Source organism: Sander lucioperca, chromosome 7 (assembly GCF_008315115.2).
Source record: "Sander lucioperca isolate FBNREF2018 chromosome 7, SLUC_FBN_1.2, whole genome shotgun sequence".
Classification (NCBI taxonomy): domain Eukaryota; kingdom Metazoa; phylum Chordata; class Actinopteri; order Perciformes; family Percidae; genus Sander; species Sander lucioperca.
In genome coordinates, this window is record NC_050179.1 from 42,014,308 (window position 1) to 42,030,776 (window position 16,469).

The following is a 16,469-nucleotide window of genomic DNA, read 5'->3' on the forward strand; positions in this document are numbered from 1 at the left end:
CATGTTAGGGGAAGAGGATGATTGTGGTTGAAAGAATATCAGTTTTAATTCATGTTTTAGGAGAACAAACCATACCTTACCTTTTTTTTTAGAGCAGGTGGAGGGAAAGTCTTTATCCTCTACTTTGACAGAGGGCCTGTTGCACTTCATCCTGCAGAAAAACGACCGTCTGGCTCCAGAACAGAGTCTAGATGGGCCAGGGGTGATGTCTGTCTTCACTGGAAGACCAGCTGCACATACACAAACATACAAATAGTTAACATAGCGACAGGTTGTTTTTTCTTTAACATAATTGTTTGTTTTTTTTTAAAGATTTTTAATGGAAAGAACAGATAGATATGAAAGGGGAGAGAGAGGGGGATGACATGCAGGTCTCAGGTTCAGACTCAAACCCTGGACCTTCTGCGTTGAGGTATACACCTCCATATATGTGCGCCTGCTCTACCAACTGAGCTAACCTGGCCACGACATAATTGTTTTTAATGTTCAGTGCAGATGCTTTAACAACATTATTGCATTATTGTCTGCAATATGAAAGCTGACATTTTTTTCATTATTCTCAGAACTTACAAAAACTCTAAATGTATTCTTATAACATCCATCAGTCTGAAACTCCTGTAGCCAAATTCAATTATTCTTTCTATTTTCAGTGCCTCTATTTTAAGTCTTGAATGATGCCCATTTCAGCCATTTGCATCCATGCAGTCTTAAAATAGTTTTTCCATTAAGAGAATGTATTCAACTATTACTAGCCATTGGTCCTCTGTGGGGGGATTCTATTTCACACCATTTCCTTGTCATAGCGTTTTTACTTACTTTCAGTAATATTTCAATCACTTCCATCTGTTCTTTGTAAGATTCCTTTTGCCAAATTACCAAATGAGAGCTTCTATATCTCAGAGGAACATCAGATCGTTCGTGGGAGTTGCTACATCCCTAAAAGGCTCATTGATTGCGGTTCACCGGCTGTTATGCCAAAAAGTGATCATCCGCCAAAAAGTGATTGCTGTCTATGCTCCATGCAAATTATAAAATTAATCATACACAAACACATGGTACATGAACGCCCAGGTTGTCGGGCTCTACAGCACATTGTTTTGTTGCCAGCGGTTGCACACATTTCTCCGGCCGTTGTGCACGCTGTTTAAGAGCGGCTTCCCCAGCAGGCTGAGCCAGGTTCCCTCCTTCCTCCGCCCGGGCAACATTGCTACCTGGATGTGTGACAACTAGACGATAAAAGGGGACACGCCAAATCTCTAGATGAGCCGCAGCTTATTGTTGACTGACTGAACTGCGCTTATAGTTAGATAAAGTTGTGGGGAAAAAAATTCTGGGAACCAAGTAATGCAGCCCGTTCCGAACAGGCACCGTCTCAAAATGGGCACGGCACTAGCTCAACAAATAGACAATACAACCAGGTGCTGTATTTCACAATAAATATTATTTTCTAGAGACATAAGGCAGACTTGAGATTGCTGACAGCTACAATTTTGCCTGCTAGCGTGAGGACACAACAGATTAAGATGTAAGCTCAGAGTGGAAGGGTGGAATACACAAGAGATCGACATTAACTAGATTCCAATGCTACACAATAGATAATGTGTGTTTGGACATACTTTTAGCGTCAATGAGTCTCTCTCGTGGGGCCGTATCGGAAGAGGACAGCTGCTCCTTGACCTTGGCAATGTCCTTGGGGTGTAGGTAGTCAAACAGGCTCTGACCTATCAGGTCGTTCTGGATGCAGCAGGTGGAATATATGAGGGAGAGACAAAGAGAATTAAGGGAATGACGTGAAAGGGGAATAGAGGCAAGGAACATGAAACAAGAGTGGCAAGGACAGAACTACTAACTAAAAACATCTACTACTACTTCCATAAACAACATTAACTTCTCTAAAGTCAGCGCTGTGATAAATGCTACTTTAGTTATTTCATGTGGTAGCTTTTCTGGTAAATTGCAAGGCAATTTAAATCTTTTATATCAAAATTGGTCTATATCCTTGACGTTCCACTTCCGGGATTGCTCCGGTGTGGCAGGAAATTCCGCCGGATGCATGTATTTTCCGCTTCCTTCCACTTTCTTTGTGTTGGAATTTTAAATTCTGTGGATTTATGAGGACTATTGTTGACTGCTCCTCAGATCTCTGCATGGTAGATTGAGACAGCTAGATGTTGTTGTGATTGGTTTAAAGAAATGCCAATAAACCAGAGCATGTTTTTCTCCCATCCCGGAATGCTATGTGGAGTAGCCAGACCCTCCTTCACTTCGCAGCGTGTGGATGGTCTGGCAAAGCGAGACTATATAAAAATGAACTACTGAGAGAAACAGAATATCCAACTCAAGTAATGAATGAGCTTGAATTCGATTTTTCATGGTGAAAAAATGCCGCTGATTTGAGAAAATCCTTTTTTATCTTTTTTTTTTGCCAAATAAAAAGGTCAACACTATGGAATCCTGTGTAATTTGCAGAGTGACTGAAGTGATGAAGGGCAGAAAAAGTTTCAAGTATGACACATACTACAAGTTGTTCTTGTTCTTGTGTTCTATCCTATTATTATTTCATGTATATTGTATGTATGTATATTGTATCCTATTATTTCATGTATATTGTATCCTAGTATTTTATGTATATTCTGTGCTGTGTGACTGATATTTTGCTGCTGTAACACTGTAATTTCCCATTTTTGGGATCAATAAATATCTATCTATCAATCAATCAATCAATCAATCAATCAATCAATCAATATATCTATCTATATTCTTCAAGGCTGAGAGGCTTAACAATTACTTAAGCTGGCTAAACATATTATCAACACTACCTTTTTGAGTAACATGCAGTAAATGGACAACAGTCCCTTTTTCTCCAATTCACAAATTCCTCCTTACCTGGCTGTAGTTGAGGATCTTGTAGACTGATTCGGAAACAAAGAGGATCTTTCCGCGGTCGCACCCAACCACAAACAGGAAACCATCAGCAGCCTGCATTATCAAACACACAAAACACTGGAATAAATATCGGGCATTCCACAAATTAATTTTCTTCATAGAAAAAACAAAAAAAATGAATTCTTTAAAAATGCCTACTTTGGTCCAATATTAGGATACATGGTATGATTTAGCTTTACATTGCTTGATGTTTTAAGTACCATAATTAGTAGACAAGACTGGCGACAAGTGTGTGACTGTGATGAAAACTGATGAAAACCTGTAAATATTAATGTACAGCCTATGTGAGAGACAGTAACTACACCCAGAGTAATCATCTATGTGTAAATATCCACCTGTATCATTAGTATCTTTGGGTGAATTGTAATGTAGTTTTTTTTAACGCTAAAAGTCTTTGATCCTATATGTCAGTTAATATAGTTGTTGAGCTTGGCTACAGAAATCATTCATCAGTGTTGGAAGTTTCCTTTGCTTATTATTTTATTTTATACTGGCTAGTTTTACTGAGGCCGGGCTTGTATCCCTCAGATCCCGAAGTGCTTGTAAGTGATAAATCATCATTAGTGTTTGTTCCCTTGGGAGTCTAACCGTCAGCCATTAGTTCACCACCATCATCACAACACAATGCAGAGAATCAAGAGTTTAAACTTTTAAACAGTTACACAAGTGACACTGTGTATGTGTTGGATGCCTAATCATTTGAACTGCACTTACCCTTAATATCAAGTGCTTCAGTTCATCATCTGAGAGGAAGGAAGGCTTGTAGTTGGCCTCTGTGTAAGGGTTGGCTGCACCTGAACACAACAGTGAACACAACAGTGAACACCCCACTCACACCTGTAGGTATTCAGACTGAAAATGCACACACTGTAACAGCTCACACAGTTTGTGGGCCTTATTAAGTGAAAGTTATAAGTAGATATTCTTCCATCTACTTTAAGTAACCCAACATTCTAGTAAACAGACATGTTTTACTAAAAAATATGTTTGCTATTGCATATATTTAGATGGTCAACATGATTGCTGATCAGTAACACGTGAATCATTTATTATTTGCTTAGCTGCTGAAGTCTCTGGCTTTTATAACCAATTGTCTTCCTTTATTCCTTTTTTGTAAAAAGCAATCCTTCATCTTCTTTGCTGCTCAAAGGTGATCACAGGCCACTTCCGCCAGTGTATTGCAAGCCCGCCAGGCTTAAATTGACTCCCTGCCAGGCCTTATCATCTGGGCAAAACGTTTTTATACAAGTAGAGAACTTCTTTAAGAAATACCTCAGTGCCAAGGTTGTGTGCCTTGCCAGAGCTGAAGCAGACAAATTAAAAAAAAATCTTGTTTTTGTCAGTCAACTAATAAATGAATTGACTAATCATGCCGTTATATCTCTGATCCAATCTCTATGTGAAGATTTCACCTTTATTTTCCCATTCATGAATAGGCACAGTAAGCAGTGCCAAAGAGCTGTCAATATTGTTGCAATTCTTACAGAGACATTTCCCTCGTGGCACTTTTGACAGTTGTGTACAGTACATGAATACAGTATGAATATAGTATGTTGGCAGTATTATTTTCAGGCAGTACCAACCACAGCTTATGTAAACCCCTCATAAATTGAGCTATCTCCAGTGATTTACTAACCTCGGAGTGTCTTCATGTGCTGGACAGCCATGCGCAGGACCGTCAGCTTGTCTAATTTGCGGGACATGGCGTTACAGGTGGGCACCAGTGACGCCAGCTCGTCGATGAAGCTGTTCATCTTGTCCCTGCGACGCTTCTCGATCTGGCTGTGAGCCTCTCTGTAGAGGGAGAAGCATCAGACATTAACAGACGATGATCTTACACTGGCTGTTCTCCTCTTTTCCAATCTGTCTGGTATAAATCCAAAGGAAAAGAAAATCATTTTGGATTTGTATAAAAGACAGAATCCTGAGGCTGCACGCAACAGGATTGCAAGATAAGGCAAGTTATCCTTCAATGGGCTCCTTCTTGCACTGCGAATTATCCATCACCTCACACTCTTGTCTACAATGATGATGTATCAGCTCTAAGAACAAACTGCTCTCTAAAGACGAAAAATGAAATGCCTTGGTGTTATGTCCATCTTTGAGGACTGTAAGAACACATCCGAAGGTTTATCCAACTTTTCTGTTCTGTCTTCACTAGTTGCTACTAAAGGTGGTACTTTCCACGCAAGACAAAGAGAGCTTGTCATTAGCCATTAGGTATGCTCTTACAGTCCCTTACTTGAACATAATGCTTGGATCTATACACTTCAATGTATAAAGTTTCTCATTATCAACGTACACAAAGCACTCTCTGTTCCCAATCAGACAGAGGGACATTTAATGCATGCAAGAAAGATTAGAAGGCGGGGGGAATGAGGGAGAGAACGGAAAGGAGTTTTTATACCTGGCATTCTTAATCCTGCCTTGTTGGTCACTGGAAAGACAAACGAAGATATATTAGAGAGGGGAAATTGGCAAAAAAAAAAAGAAAAGGGAATGTTTAAGAGAGAAGAAACTTTAAGAGAGAAGAAACTTTAAGAGAGAAGAAACTTTAAGGTTTTCGGTTGCTTGACTGCTTCAAGTCAGATTCACCAAATTCTCTTAATACATTTTAAATCCTCATAAATGTGTCTTATAAATGTTAACTTGGTGAATGCCTACAGTTTGTGAGTAAGTCTGTGTTCCTGAAAACTGATCATTGCTATATACAGTAAGGCTACATGGTTCACTCTATTTGCAGGCAAGAATTAGGCTATTCACAAAAAAATTTAAACTTCACAGCGCAAAGCTTGAAGTCTTGCTGTTGGAAATCAGCAGGCAAAAGCAGTGTCCGAAAATATAACTAAATATAACTAGACCAACATTGGGTCATTGCAGAGCAGTACCATGGCAGGAAATCCTCAATCGCAAAAAGGCCATCTACAGTGACTGCATCATATGTGTGTGCCACAAAAGGAGAATATGAGTTGGCACCACTGAATTATAAAAGTTACAAGTTACTGTGCCAAAATCCTTAAACCATAAAACAAAAAAAATTCTCACTAAATTAACAAGCCATTAACACACATGACACTGAACTTATAGGGCAACAGCAAATGGACATTCTTAAATCAACAAGATTTTTCCTCCTTTGGAGGAAGGCAGACAACTTGGAACGCATCTTGTACGACAGTCCTGGACCACTCAAGAATTTAGTTTGTTCCTAAGAGAATATCTAAATAACTGAAAAACGGGTTAATGTCACAGGTTACTGGTATATGCAACTTATGAACAACTCTGTTTGTATGAGTAGTTGTGTCTTGAGGCCCGTTCCCATACAGACAGAAGAGAGCAGGTCCAAAGAAAACTGTTGACAGTGAGGTATGTGAAAGGGAAAAAGATTTTCTAATGTTCAGATGACCAAATCTTGTTTTATAAAGAAAATAATTTTATTTGAAAATAATTCTAATAAAAACACATTGAATAAAACACGGTAGGCTGTTGTTTTTAACATCTTTTAAATAAAATAATATTTTCAATATCTTTTTAGATGAAAGTGTCCCATTTAAATTAACGGTAAATATTTCCAAGGCCTTCAGCTGAATGACTGCTCTGGTAATGGGCATCCCATCATTCCGTTTTTCAGTCACATAATCACACACACTCCTGTCAATCTCTTGGAAGCGGCCGCTTTGAGGACCACGGTAAGATTTTCTCTGGCTGTTTGCATTTTTAGACATGACTACGCCTCGTTGTACTTCCGTTCTAACTTTTTTTTGTAGCTGGATGTATCATTTGTTGCGTCTAAATAGGAATGTGGATAACGTTAGTGATAGTGAGATGCTTGCTACAGTTACACTTCTAGTGATGAATCGGCATTTTATTTCTCTGAGTCAAGGCTTTGTTCTAACGCCTCTGGGCGCTCTCTCTCTTCAGTGTCTCTTGACCATATAACGTTACCGTGCTTTCGGGCGCTCGTTGAGGCTCCGTCTAAAACTCTGCCATTTCAACCAGCTGTTTGTAACATTAAAATAAAATGGATTATGGATAATTTCTATAGTTTATGGCTGACTTTACTAGCTGACTTCTCTATTGGCTGTTAAACAGGTGATGTTCCTTACGTTCTTACACCAGCCTCTGCGACTTGGAACAGCTGATTCGTAGCGCGACCATCAGCTGGCTTGAGTCCAGCTGAGACTTTGTTCGAGACGATCGCTGTGTCTCTCCATGTTTCAGGCCCTGGCACTAGCTAGCTGTGAGGGACGGTGACTCGCTTCAGTTAGGAGGTTGCAACACGCGTTTTACTCGTTTTGTGCTGTTGGCGACATCTGTTGTTGTGGGTGTATTAACATAAAAAAGTCTAGACCCTAAATATAAGACGACCACACTTTTTCAGACGTATTTACAGGGGGGAAAAAAAAGTCTTATATTCGGACCAATACGGTATATCACTAGTGATGAGTGACAAAATATGTTTATTATGAGTTGGGTGAACCAACCCTTTAAGCTGGGTTTTAACTGATTTAAAAGTGAAACTGGATCATTTCGACGACGGGAATGATAAAACTACAGCATATGCAACAATGCTTGAATAATTAAAGCACCCAATATATTACCATGATAATGATGGCCTCTTACCTTCCCAGTTTATCTTTGTCCGGGTCCATGTCACTAAGGAGGAGAGACAGGAGGCATACGTTTCAACAAGAACAACAGAGAACATCAAAGTAACCAAAGGTTTACTGGGTTCAGTAGGTTTGTTTTTCAGTGTATTCATTATTTCATGGTGCAAAATCAATTGTGGGTCATTACTATTTCAGATCTTTATAAATTACACTTTGTGCTAAATCTATTAACATTGAGTCATGTTTGAACTTACTCAAATGAGAAGCCATCAATTCTGCAAAGAGATACAAATGCATTAATCAGTTTCTGTAATCAAGGTATTGTGAGGTATACAGTATGTGATTATTTACAGTGTGGAAAAAAAAAACTGATTGTCAGCATTTAATAGTACACATTTCTTTCTTTCTTTCTTTTCCCCACTGCTTTCCAGGTCTCCTACTGCCCCCCCTTTCTTTCTTTCTTTCCACCCTGCCTTGTTTCCTTAATGCCATTTGCTGCTTTGTTTCAAAATATTTTTCTTTAAATTCACTTTCTTCGTTTCATTCTCATTTACTTGTCATTATGTCTTTCCATCCTTCCTTTATCCATTTTTGTCTTTCCTTCTTTCTTTACTTCCTGGTGTCCTTACTGGTAATCGGTAGTGCTGCCCTTCCTCTTGCGGGTGTAGTCCATGCTAGGAGTGCTGATGGAGCTGGAGATGAGGTCAGTGGACCCTGGGGACATGAAGTCAGTCATTGTAGACGAGATGTCCATCCTTTGGTCTGCCATCAGGTCATCTGCAGAGCAAAGACCAAAATCTCTTTCATTCAGCCTAACCATGCCTAACCGACTTTTCTGAATGGAGTAGGTAAGAAATGGGTGGGCTACAGGTGTTTCGTAATAAGGTAAAACCTTTAGGGGTGAAAATAAATTCAATAAATCTGTGGGATATTGTTAGAAAACACGCTTTCTTTACTTTGGTTAAAATGGCCCCAAAACATGAAGTTCACAGGCTCCCATGTCAACAGATAAAGGAAATATAAAAACACAGTGCAGTACAAACTGTTTCCATGTATAATTAAAACGCATATCACAGAAGAAAATGTAAATAACATAGAAAGGACAGTCACTCTTAACCAGTGTTGGGGAAGTTACTTTTAAAAAGTAGTGTTTGCTCGTTACTCGTTACTTCTTAAAAAAGTAATCCGTTACTTTACTTAGTTACACCCTTTGGAAAGTAACTTTTTACTTTACTCGTTACTTTTAAAAGCAGGGGTCTCTAGCAGAGACTGAAGTTAATTATACAAAAACTATCTTTGACCATAAAGCCAATCTCTGGTTTATCAGTGAAGTGTCTGAACTACACTGCAGACTGGATTCTCTACTCACAGAGTGACGGCTGATTCATTATGAACGAGTCCAGCGCGGGTTGAATGCACATCAGCAGGTCATCGGCGTTACACGGTGTTAGTGTATACTATGTAATGTCTGTATCGACTTGCACCGGTCGCGCAGCCACGATGGTCCGTGCATTGTCGTAGACATATGCAGCCTCTTTTCTGGAAATCCTTGCGTGTCCGTGCAACCGACACAAGTCCACATGTATGAGGCCATCACCACCGCATCCATCTGTGAGGTTGTCAGCTTTGTGTCTGCCTGGCGCCGTCTAGCAAAAAGCCGACGGAGCTTAAAACCCTCTAAAAAGTTAGCTTTGGCTGCTTCTCGCTTGCCATGATTACTCTGCTACCAGCCTCTGTCACGTCCCGTGTGGAGCTTGTGAGCGTGCAGCTGAGAAGGCAGTGCCGCTGTCAAATCTGTCCCTGGGAAAAGTAACGTTGCGCCGAATTGAAAAAGGAACTACGTTTCGTTACCAAATTTTCAGTAGTAGATTACACTACTTTTTACCCGAAAAAGTAGTTACGTTACTGTAACGCGTTACTTTGTAACATGTGTTGTTACACCCAACACTGCTCTTAACCCTTGTGTTGTTGGTTGTTTTACGTCGTTTCTGAAGCTTTTTCCGACATTTGTGTCACTTTTTTTTTTTACGTTTTGTCACTTTTCCCGAAGTTCTTTGTCACTTTTTCCAATGTCTTTGTCAATTTTTTTTCTGCTTTTGACATTTTTAAGCTTTTTAACATTATTTTATCAGTTTCTTCAAATGCTATAAAATTGATTAAAACACACGTATTCAATGAAAGTAGTGAACTGATCGTGGCCGGGTTAGCTCAGTTGGTAGAGCAGGTGCACATATACACATATATGCATGTCATTCCCCTTCTCTCTCTCCTTTCATGTCTTCATCTGTCCTGTGGAAATAAAGGCCTAAAATGCCCCAAAAAATTATCTTTTAAAGAAAGTAGTGAACTGATCATTTGTTTTACTTGTAAAGAGCGTTGCACAGAACCATCCCCGTTATTTTTTTGACAATTTGGTTGAAAGAAACCCACATTTCTGATATAGAGCTTTTTGAAAATGGGTCAAATCTGACCCGAGGACATCAGGAGGTTTAAATATGGCATGCATAAGTGAGCTAGATTAATAAGCACTCCAGTATTTATCATGTGGGGCTGTTGATTGTAATGGGTGCGTGTTGAAATATGTAACTAATTACTAATAACATGAGGGTTAGCCATGGTATCTATATTGACTGCAGAACTGGCTGACAAGAAATCCCCATTAAAGTTAAAAGACAAGATCAAAGCGGCCCCTGTGGAAAATATCTGCAGTTAAGCGGGTTTCAGACATGCATATTTCTTGGATGGGTCAAACACATTTGCTGTTGTAACAGGGAGAGTTTAATGGCATAATAAGAAGTCGCACTCACCACAGATGTTCATCACAGCCTCTGTGTTAAAATCATCTCCTTCCATCCACTCTGGAGCCCACAACTGTGAACACACAACAACAACATCACATTTACAATTAACTGTCAGTCCCAGCAGGAAAGGAGTTATTCTGAAACTGAGCAAAAACTTTAAAATCAAAACACTGAAAGAAAACACAGACACACAGTTTTAGTGGCCTCGAAACATGCGGCAAACATCGTGGAATCTAGGTCAAATGTGAAGGCAGAATGAACAGGAAACCACTATTTTCTCAGTAACTGCATGTATATGCACAGTATGTCACAGTTAATATTTTCCAAGGAGATTTAGGTCATACGATATCAGTTACATGACAGACACAAGTCATAGTGATGTGTCATGTGTGTTCCCATTCCCTTATTTCAACCCAGAAAAGTATTTAAATTATTATTTAGTATTTTCTCAACTGAATCTGACCTAATGTTAAGAAGATTAACAACTTTAGGAGTAGGGCTGGGCAATATATCAATATTATATCGATATCGTGATATGAGACTAGATATCGTCTTAGATTTTGGATATTGTAATATCGTAATATGACATGCATTACAGTAAAATTATGTAATTTTGTGAACTTACCAGACTGTTCTAGCTGTTCTATTATTTGCCTTTACCCACGTAGTCATTAAATCCACATGACTGATGATTATATATCAAAAATCTAATTGTAAAAATATTTTGTGAAAGCACCAAATGTCAACCCTACAATATTGCCTCAATATCAATATCGAGGCATTGGGTCAAAAATATCATGATATTTGATTTTCTCCGTATCGCCCAGCCCTACTTAGGAGATAATGACATCTACTCAAAACTCTGTGAGCCTACTTTATGAGACTTGGGCTCATAGTTGGGGGTTCAAGCCCCACAGGGGCGCCTGGTTAGCTCACCTAGTTGAGCGTGCGCTCAGCGTTCAGAGGCTCAGTCCTTGTCGCAGCGACCACCGGTTCAGATCCAACCCTTTGCTGCATGTCATTCCCCCTCTCTCTCCCACTTTCCTGTCTTAATCTGTCTTATAAATAAAAGGCAATAAAAGCCCAAAAAATAATCTTAAAGAAAGAAACGTTATCGCTATATTCCGTGAGATGGTACATCGTAGAAACGTGAAAACGCCACCAATGGTTGGAAGTTGTGTGCTGCTCAACAAATATGAACCTAATCAGCCACATGGTGGAGCTGTGAAAAATAAAGTTTCCGTTGTTGCAAATATCTCGAAAACTGCATGGCTTAAAGTCTGAATTCTTTCATCCGTTTAATCTCGCTATTTTTCTGCATCTTTGCTTTAATGGTCCTTTGCTCTAAAAAAAAAACAAAAAAAAAACAATTCTGCGACTTTTTCTCAATTATCTAAAATGTTACTAGACCACTGGGCCTATCGTCCCAAAAACGGTGTCAAAATAATCTACGGACTTCGCTGATCTTATCAAAGCAATTTTAATACGTAAATTTGTGTCGATTGTACAATTGTTTTATAAAAGATAAGTCATTTTAGAGAATTCTCCATATCTCATGAACGCTTTGAGGCATCAATCTAGAATTCAAGACACATCAAGAGTTCAAGAGTCTTAACTAAGCCTACATTTACAAGCATATTGCGAGAAGGGGAGCCACAAATGCAAAAAGTTGATATCTTGTAATTGGCTGAATGGAAACTTCGCTGTGCACAATATAGGGTTGTGTCTCAGCCGATAAAGTTTGCTAATAATTTATTAAAGTGGGCATGGTTTATTACAAAAAAAAATCAAAATTTTGAGACATTTCACATTCATTAAAGAAATCTAAAATCACGTCCTTCAGAGCTGAAATTTTTTCCAGCACATCCCCTAATTGGTGACAAAAGTTTGCCATGGTGCAACCAGTGGTTCCGAAACTTGCAGAGGCCCCTTTTTGTAGATATTTATTAATTTATTAAAATTCCTTTTTTCTTTATATATTTGCTCTGACTACACTTCATGCTTGTTACTCATGTGCATTAGTCAACGTATGCACATTTGATTTTATTTCACACTTGCTTTTTTTTTTTTTTTTTTTTTTTTAAGATTATGTTTTTGGGCATTTTCAGCCTTTATTTGGATAGGACAGCAGAAGATGTGAAAGGGGAGAGAGAGGGGGAATGACATGCAGCAAAGGGCTGCAGGTCGGAGTCGAACCCGAGCCCGCTGCGTCGAGGAGTAAACCTCTATATATGGGTGCCCGCTCTACCAACTGAGCTACCCGGGCGCCCATTTCACACTTGAATTGCAAAAAAAGTAGCGTTTGCTATTTAAACACCTGTTTCCCATGCCAATAAAGCCCCTTTTAGGTATAAAAAGGCCCTTAGGCCCTTAAAGTGGGAGTAGACAGTAGGATGAATAAGTACCAAAAATCTCAGTATTTTCTGTTTATGCATTCAACTTCCTGGCAGTTCTCACATGAGTCAGACTGATACATAAGATCAGTAGGCTTGGTTCAAATTCATCCTCTCGGAAATATGAGTGGGAGCAGCATGCACACGGAACAGAGGTGCTTCAGTTACCTGGATAGGAAACTGTAACAGGCCTCGTGGACGGGCTGGGTATAGTCTTGATCAGTCTGGTCTGCTCCGTTCTGCTCTGGTCTGTCTGGTTTGATTCAGCCCAACCTAGTTTCATCCGGTTTGATGTGGTCAGTCTGCCCCGATATGATCCTGAGCCTTAAGCAGCTGGTAAAACTCGTCTACCCCTGGAGAGAGACGAAGAGAAAAGTAAGTCAAGCGCAAATCTAATCTTTCACAAATATAAAAATGTAAACAAAACTAAAAATATTATGACACATTCTGGCAACAGCGAGCAATGCCAACAGCGAGCTATGCTAAAACCAACTTGTATTGCATTAGCAATAAGCAATAGTTTAAAAAGTTTATAAACTGAGCACGTTGTGTTTGTTTACTAGAAAGTAGAGCTTAGATCGGCCCAAAAAATCAAGACCGAACCTGCCCGAGCCCGAGCACGTTGCGTCCGAGCCCGGCCTGGCCCGACACATTAACTGTAATTATGAGCCCGAGCCCGATTTAAACCCGGCAATTTTTTTAATACGTGGGCCGTAATAACTGACGTTCTCAACTACAATTCAGAGTTGTTTGAACTACAGAAATCTGTTTAGAATAATACAACAAGGACGAAGCCTGTACACTGCGCTGTTTGTTTAGAATGGAACGGATCGCAAATGGATCTGAATGAAGAAACGTAAAAAAAAAAGAAACAATGATGAACAACATATTGTTGTCACTGCCCACGACTTGTTTAAACTGCTTCCATACCTCCGACTTTCCTCCACACTTGCTCAAAGTTAATTCTCCTGTTTTTCTTTTTTTCTTTACATCTTCAAGCTTCCGGTGTGATGCGTGCGAGAGGAGGAGACTCCGCGCATGAAGTGCTGCATTTTGTAACTGCAGCCTAACTTTTGTAGGCTACACATTTGTTACTTTTATATAGCCTATATATATTTATAATATTTCTGATTATGGCATAGCTTTCTCCCTCTCACCCAAAATAGGATAATAAGGTAATGGATTAAAAAAAAAAAAAAAAATTGCTTGATCAAGGGTCCGGCCCGGGCCCTGCCCGGCCCGAGGATGTGGCGGAAAATAACGGTCGGGCTCGGGCTTGGGCCGAGAATCTAAACTCTACTAGAAAGGTCGTGTTTTTTAGGGTGACGAGATGAGACCTGGCAGAGTTACAGTGGGTCTCAATTCGGATACTTCCGTGAGTACACTTATATGTAGTGCACTGTGTACACTATGCACTCACTTGTGTAGTGCGTAAATAGTTGTGAAAGTAAGGTAGTGTTGCTAAAATCACGCACAGACGTTATGCACTGACTGGAAATTTCTTTTTCTTCGGTTGTTTAATGGTAAATTGCAGCCGGGCAGAGCATTACTGCCACCTATTGTCGATCGCTGCAGCTTCCTCGCCCGCCACATTCACAAGTTTGAAAATACGCTGACGTATGAGAAGCCGCCTTGGCCAAAATTTAATACTTTACTTGCACATACATACAGCATATACACTTCACTATCACATACAAATATACAGGTACTAAACACTTGCATACAGTATATACTTCACTTGCACATACATAAATACTTCACTTTCGCATAAAGATATACTTTACTTGTGCATTAGGGCTGGGAATCACCAGAGGCCTCACGATACGATATCACGATACGATATCATCACAATACTTACTACTTATCGCGATTTTAAACATATTGCAATATTCTGCGATATATTGCAATTTATACATTTTTTTCCAACTTCAAATTTTTCCCAATTTCAAATTATGTCCCCAAAAGGAAACTTTGTCAACATCTGTTTTATCTAAAAAGACACATTTCTCTGTTTGTTCATCTCACTTCAATTGTATTGCTGCAAAATGGGATTGTCAAGCGGACATACTGACCAACACATACATAATAATAGATTGATACTTGGCGCCTGTGTATGAATTCAGTATTGCCACAGAAAATATCACGATACTATGCTGTATCGATTTTTTCCCCCACCCCTGTTGTGCATACAGATATACTTTATTTGCACATACATTTATACTTCACTTGCACATACACATATACTTCACTTGTGCATACATGCATACTTCACTTGCGCATATATACTTCACTTGCACATACATATATACTTCACTTGCGCATATATGCATACTTCACTTGCGCATACATATATACTTCACTTGTGCATACATATATAATTCACTTGCGCATACATATATACTTCACTTGCATGTGCATCACATGTGTGAGTATGTATGCATATGTAAATACTTATGCACATATACATACTCATACATACAACTGCTTTTAACATGTGCCATTCACACGAACAGAAAATTGCATTGCCTGTATCTTTTCACAGCAACCCTCCATGGAGATTTATCAGTCTATTTTAACTAACAGCGACAGTAAAATTGTATTTCACACTATTATTGTGGTTAAACTTTACAATGAATCCGCGGTTCACATGCATTCCGAACTGTGAAAGTTGATCCGTACGGACCAAAGATCAACTATGGTCCGTTACACCACTAGTGAACAGCGCTTTTTAAAACAACCTGTAAACCCACAAACTGTTATTATTTGTTAACTAATGATGTGCTCCTTGGCATCCAAAGTAAAGTTAGGTTCTTTTGTAGATTACGTCAGATAAGGCTGCTCAAATATGGAAAATATTCATAATCACGATTATTTTGGTCAATATTGAAATCACGATTATTGAACACGATTACTAATTGTCTTTTGGAAAGATGTTGCAATTATTGAACTTAAAAAACAGTGAAAGAGTAAGGGCTGCCCTGGTTGAGCGTGCGCCCCATGTACAAAGGCTTAGTCTATACCGCAGTGCATGTCATTAATTCTCTCTCCCCCCCCCCCACCCTTTACTGTCTTCATCTGTACTAAGAAATACAGGCCGAAAAAGCCACACAAATGTTTAAAAATACATTTTTAAAATCAACATTGAAAACACCTAGAACTGTGAAATTTCCCATTTGAACTTTTTTTTTTTTCATTGAGAACACAAGACAAAATAAGAGTTAATCTGCAAAACGTAATGTGCAAAATAATCGTTTTTCTTGATTACTCTGTTTTTGTGATCAATAGTAGCCGAAATCATAATCGGGATTTAAATTTCGATTAATTGCACAGCCCTAATGTCAGAGCGGGTAAACACACTGTTTAATCCATTTCTTACAATTTAGCTTGTTTTTTTTGTCTTTAACAGGATTACAAAAAAAACACTCCAAACTCTTGAACGCTGATTATTTTCAAATTCTATTTTTTTTTTTTTTAAAAAGGAAGAGATGGTGCAGCAAGGCCCCGAAAAAGTGCTGAGGTCTGGCTGGGGGCGTGCTGTCAACGGCGAGCCACCTTCACCCCGAGCTTTTTCAAGCCAAACTAGAGCCGGTCCCAGCCTATGGCTAGCGCACCGCCGTGGTGGAAATGCACCCAGCGAGACAGAGCTGGGGAGACGAGGGGAACCTCCCACACCGAGCGCCCGTGAGTCGAGTGGAATCCCCTTGGCAGACTGCACAGACCCC

General features: G+C 39.4%; 1 protein-coding gene across 3 annotated transcripts in view; it reads right to left on the bottom strand.

Annotated features, from left to right (window-relative positions):
* Positions 1-16,469, bottom strand: part of arntl1a (aryl hydrocarbon receptor nuclear translocator-like 1a) — a 41,869-nt gene that overhangs the window by 19,063 nt on the left and 6,337 nt on the right. For 2 of the 3 annotated variants that reach the window (XM_031297862.2, XM_031297863.2), the window contains exons 2-12: positions 12,916-13,100; positions 10,361-10,424; positions 8,183-8,330; positions 7,808-7,828; positions 7,567-7,599; positions 5,354-5,383; positions 4,583-4,740; positions 3,661-3,740; positions 2,887-2,979; positions 1,617-1,734; positions 81-230 (exon numbers count right to left, since the gene is read on the bottom strand). In XM_031297862.2, the coding sequence (XP_031153722.1) occupies positions 81-230; positions 1,617-1,734; positions 2,887-2,979; positions 3,661-3,740; positions 4,583-4,740; positions 5,354-5,383; positions 7,567-7,599; positions 7,808-7,828; positions 8,183-8,330; positions 10,361-10,406 (877 nt within the window). In that variant the 5' untranslated portion in view covers positions 10,407-10,424; positions 12,916-13,100. Of the gene's footprint in view, positions 1-80; positions 231-1,616; positions 1,735-2,886; positions 2,980-3,660; positions 3,741-4,582; positions 4,741-5,353; positions 5,384-7,566; positions 7,600-7,807; positions 7,829-8,107; positions 8,331-10,360; positions 10,425-12,915; positions 13,101-16,469 lie in introns of those variants that run through there. The other variant, XM_031297865.2, reaches the window with a different exon arrangement.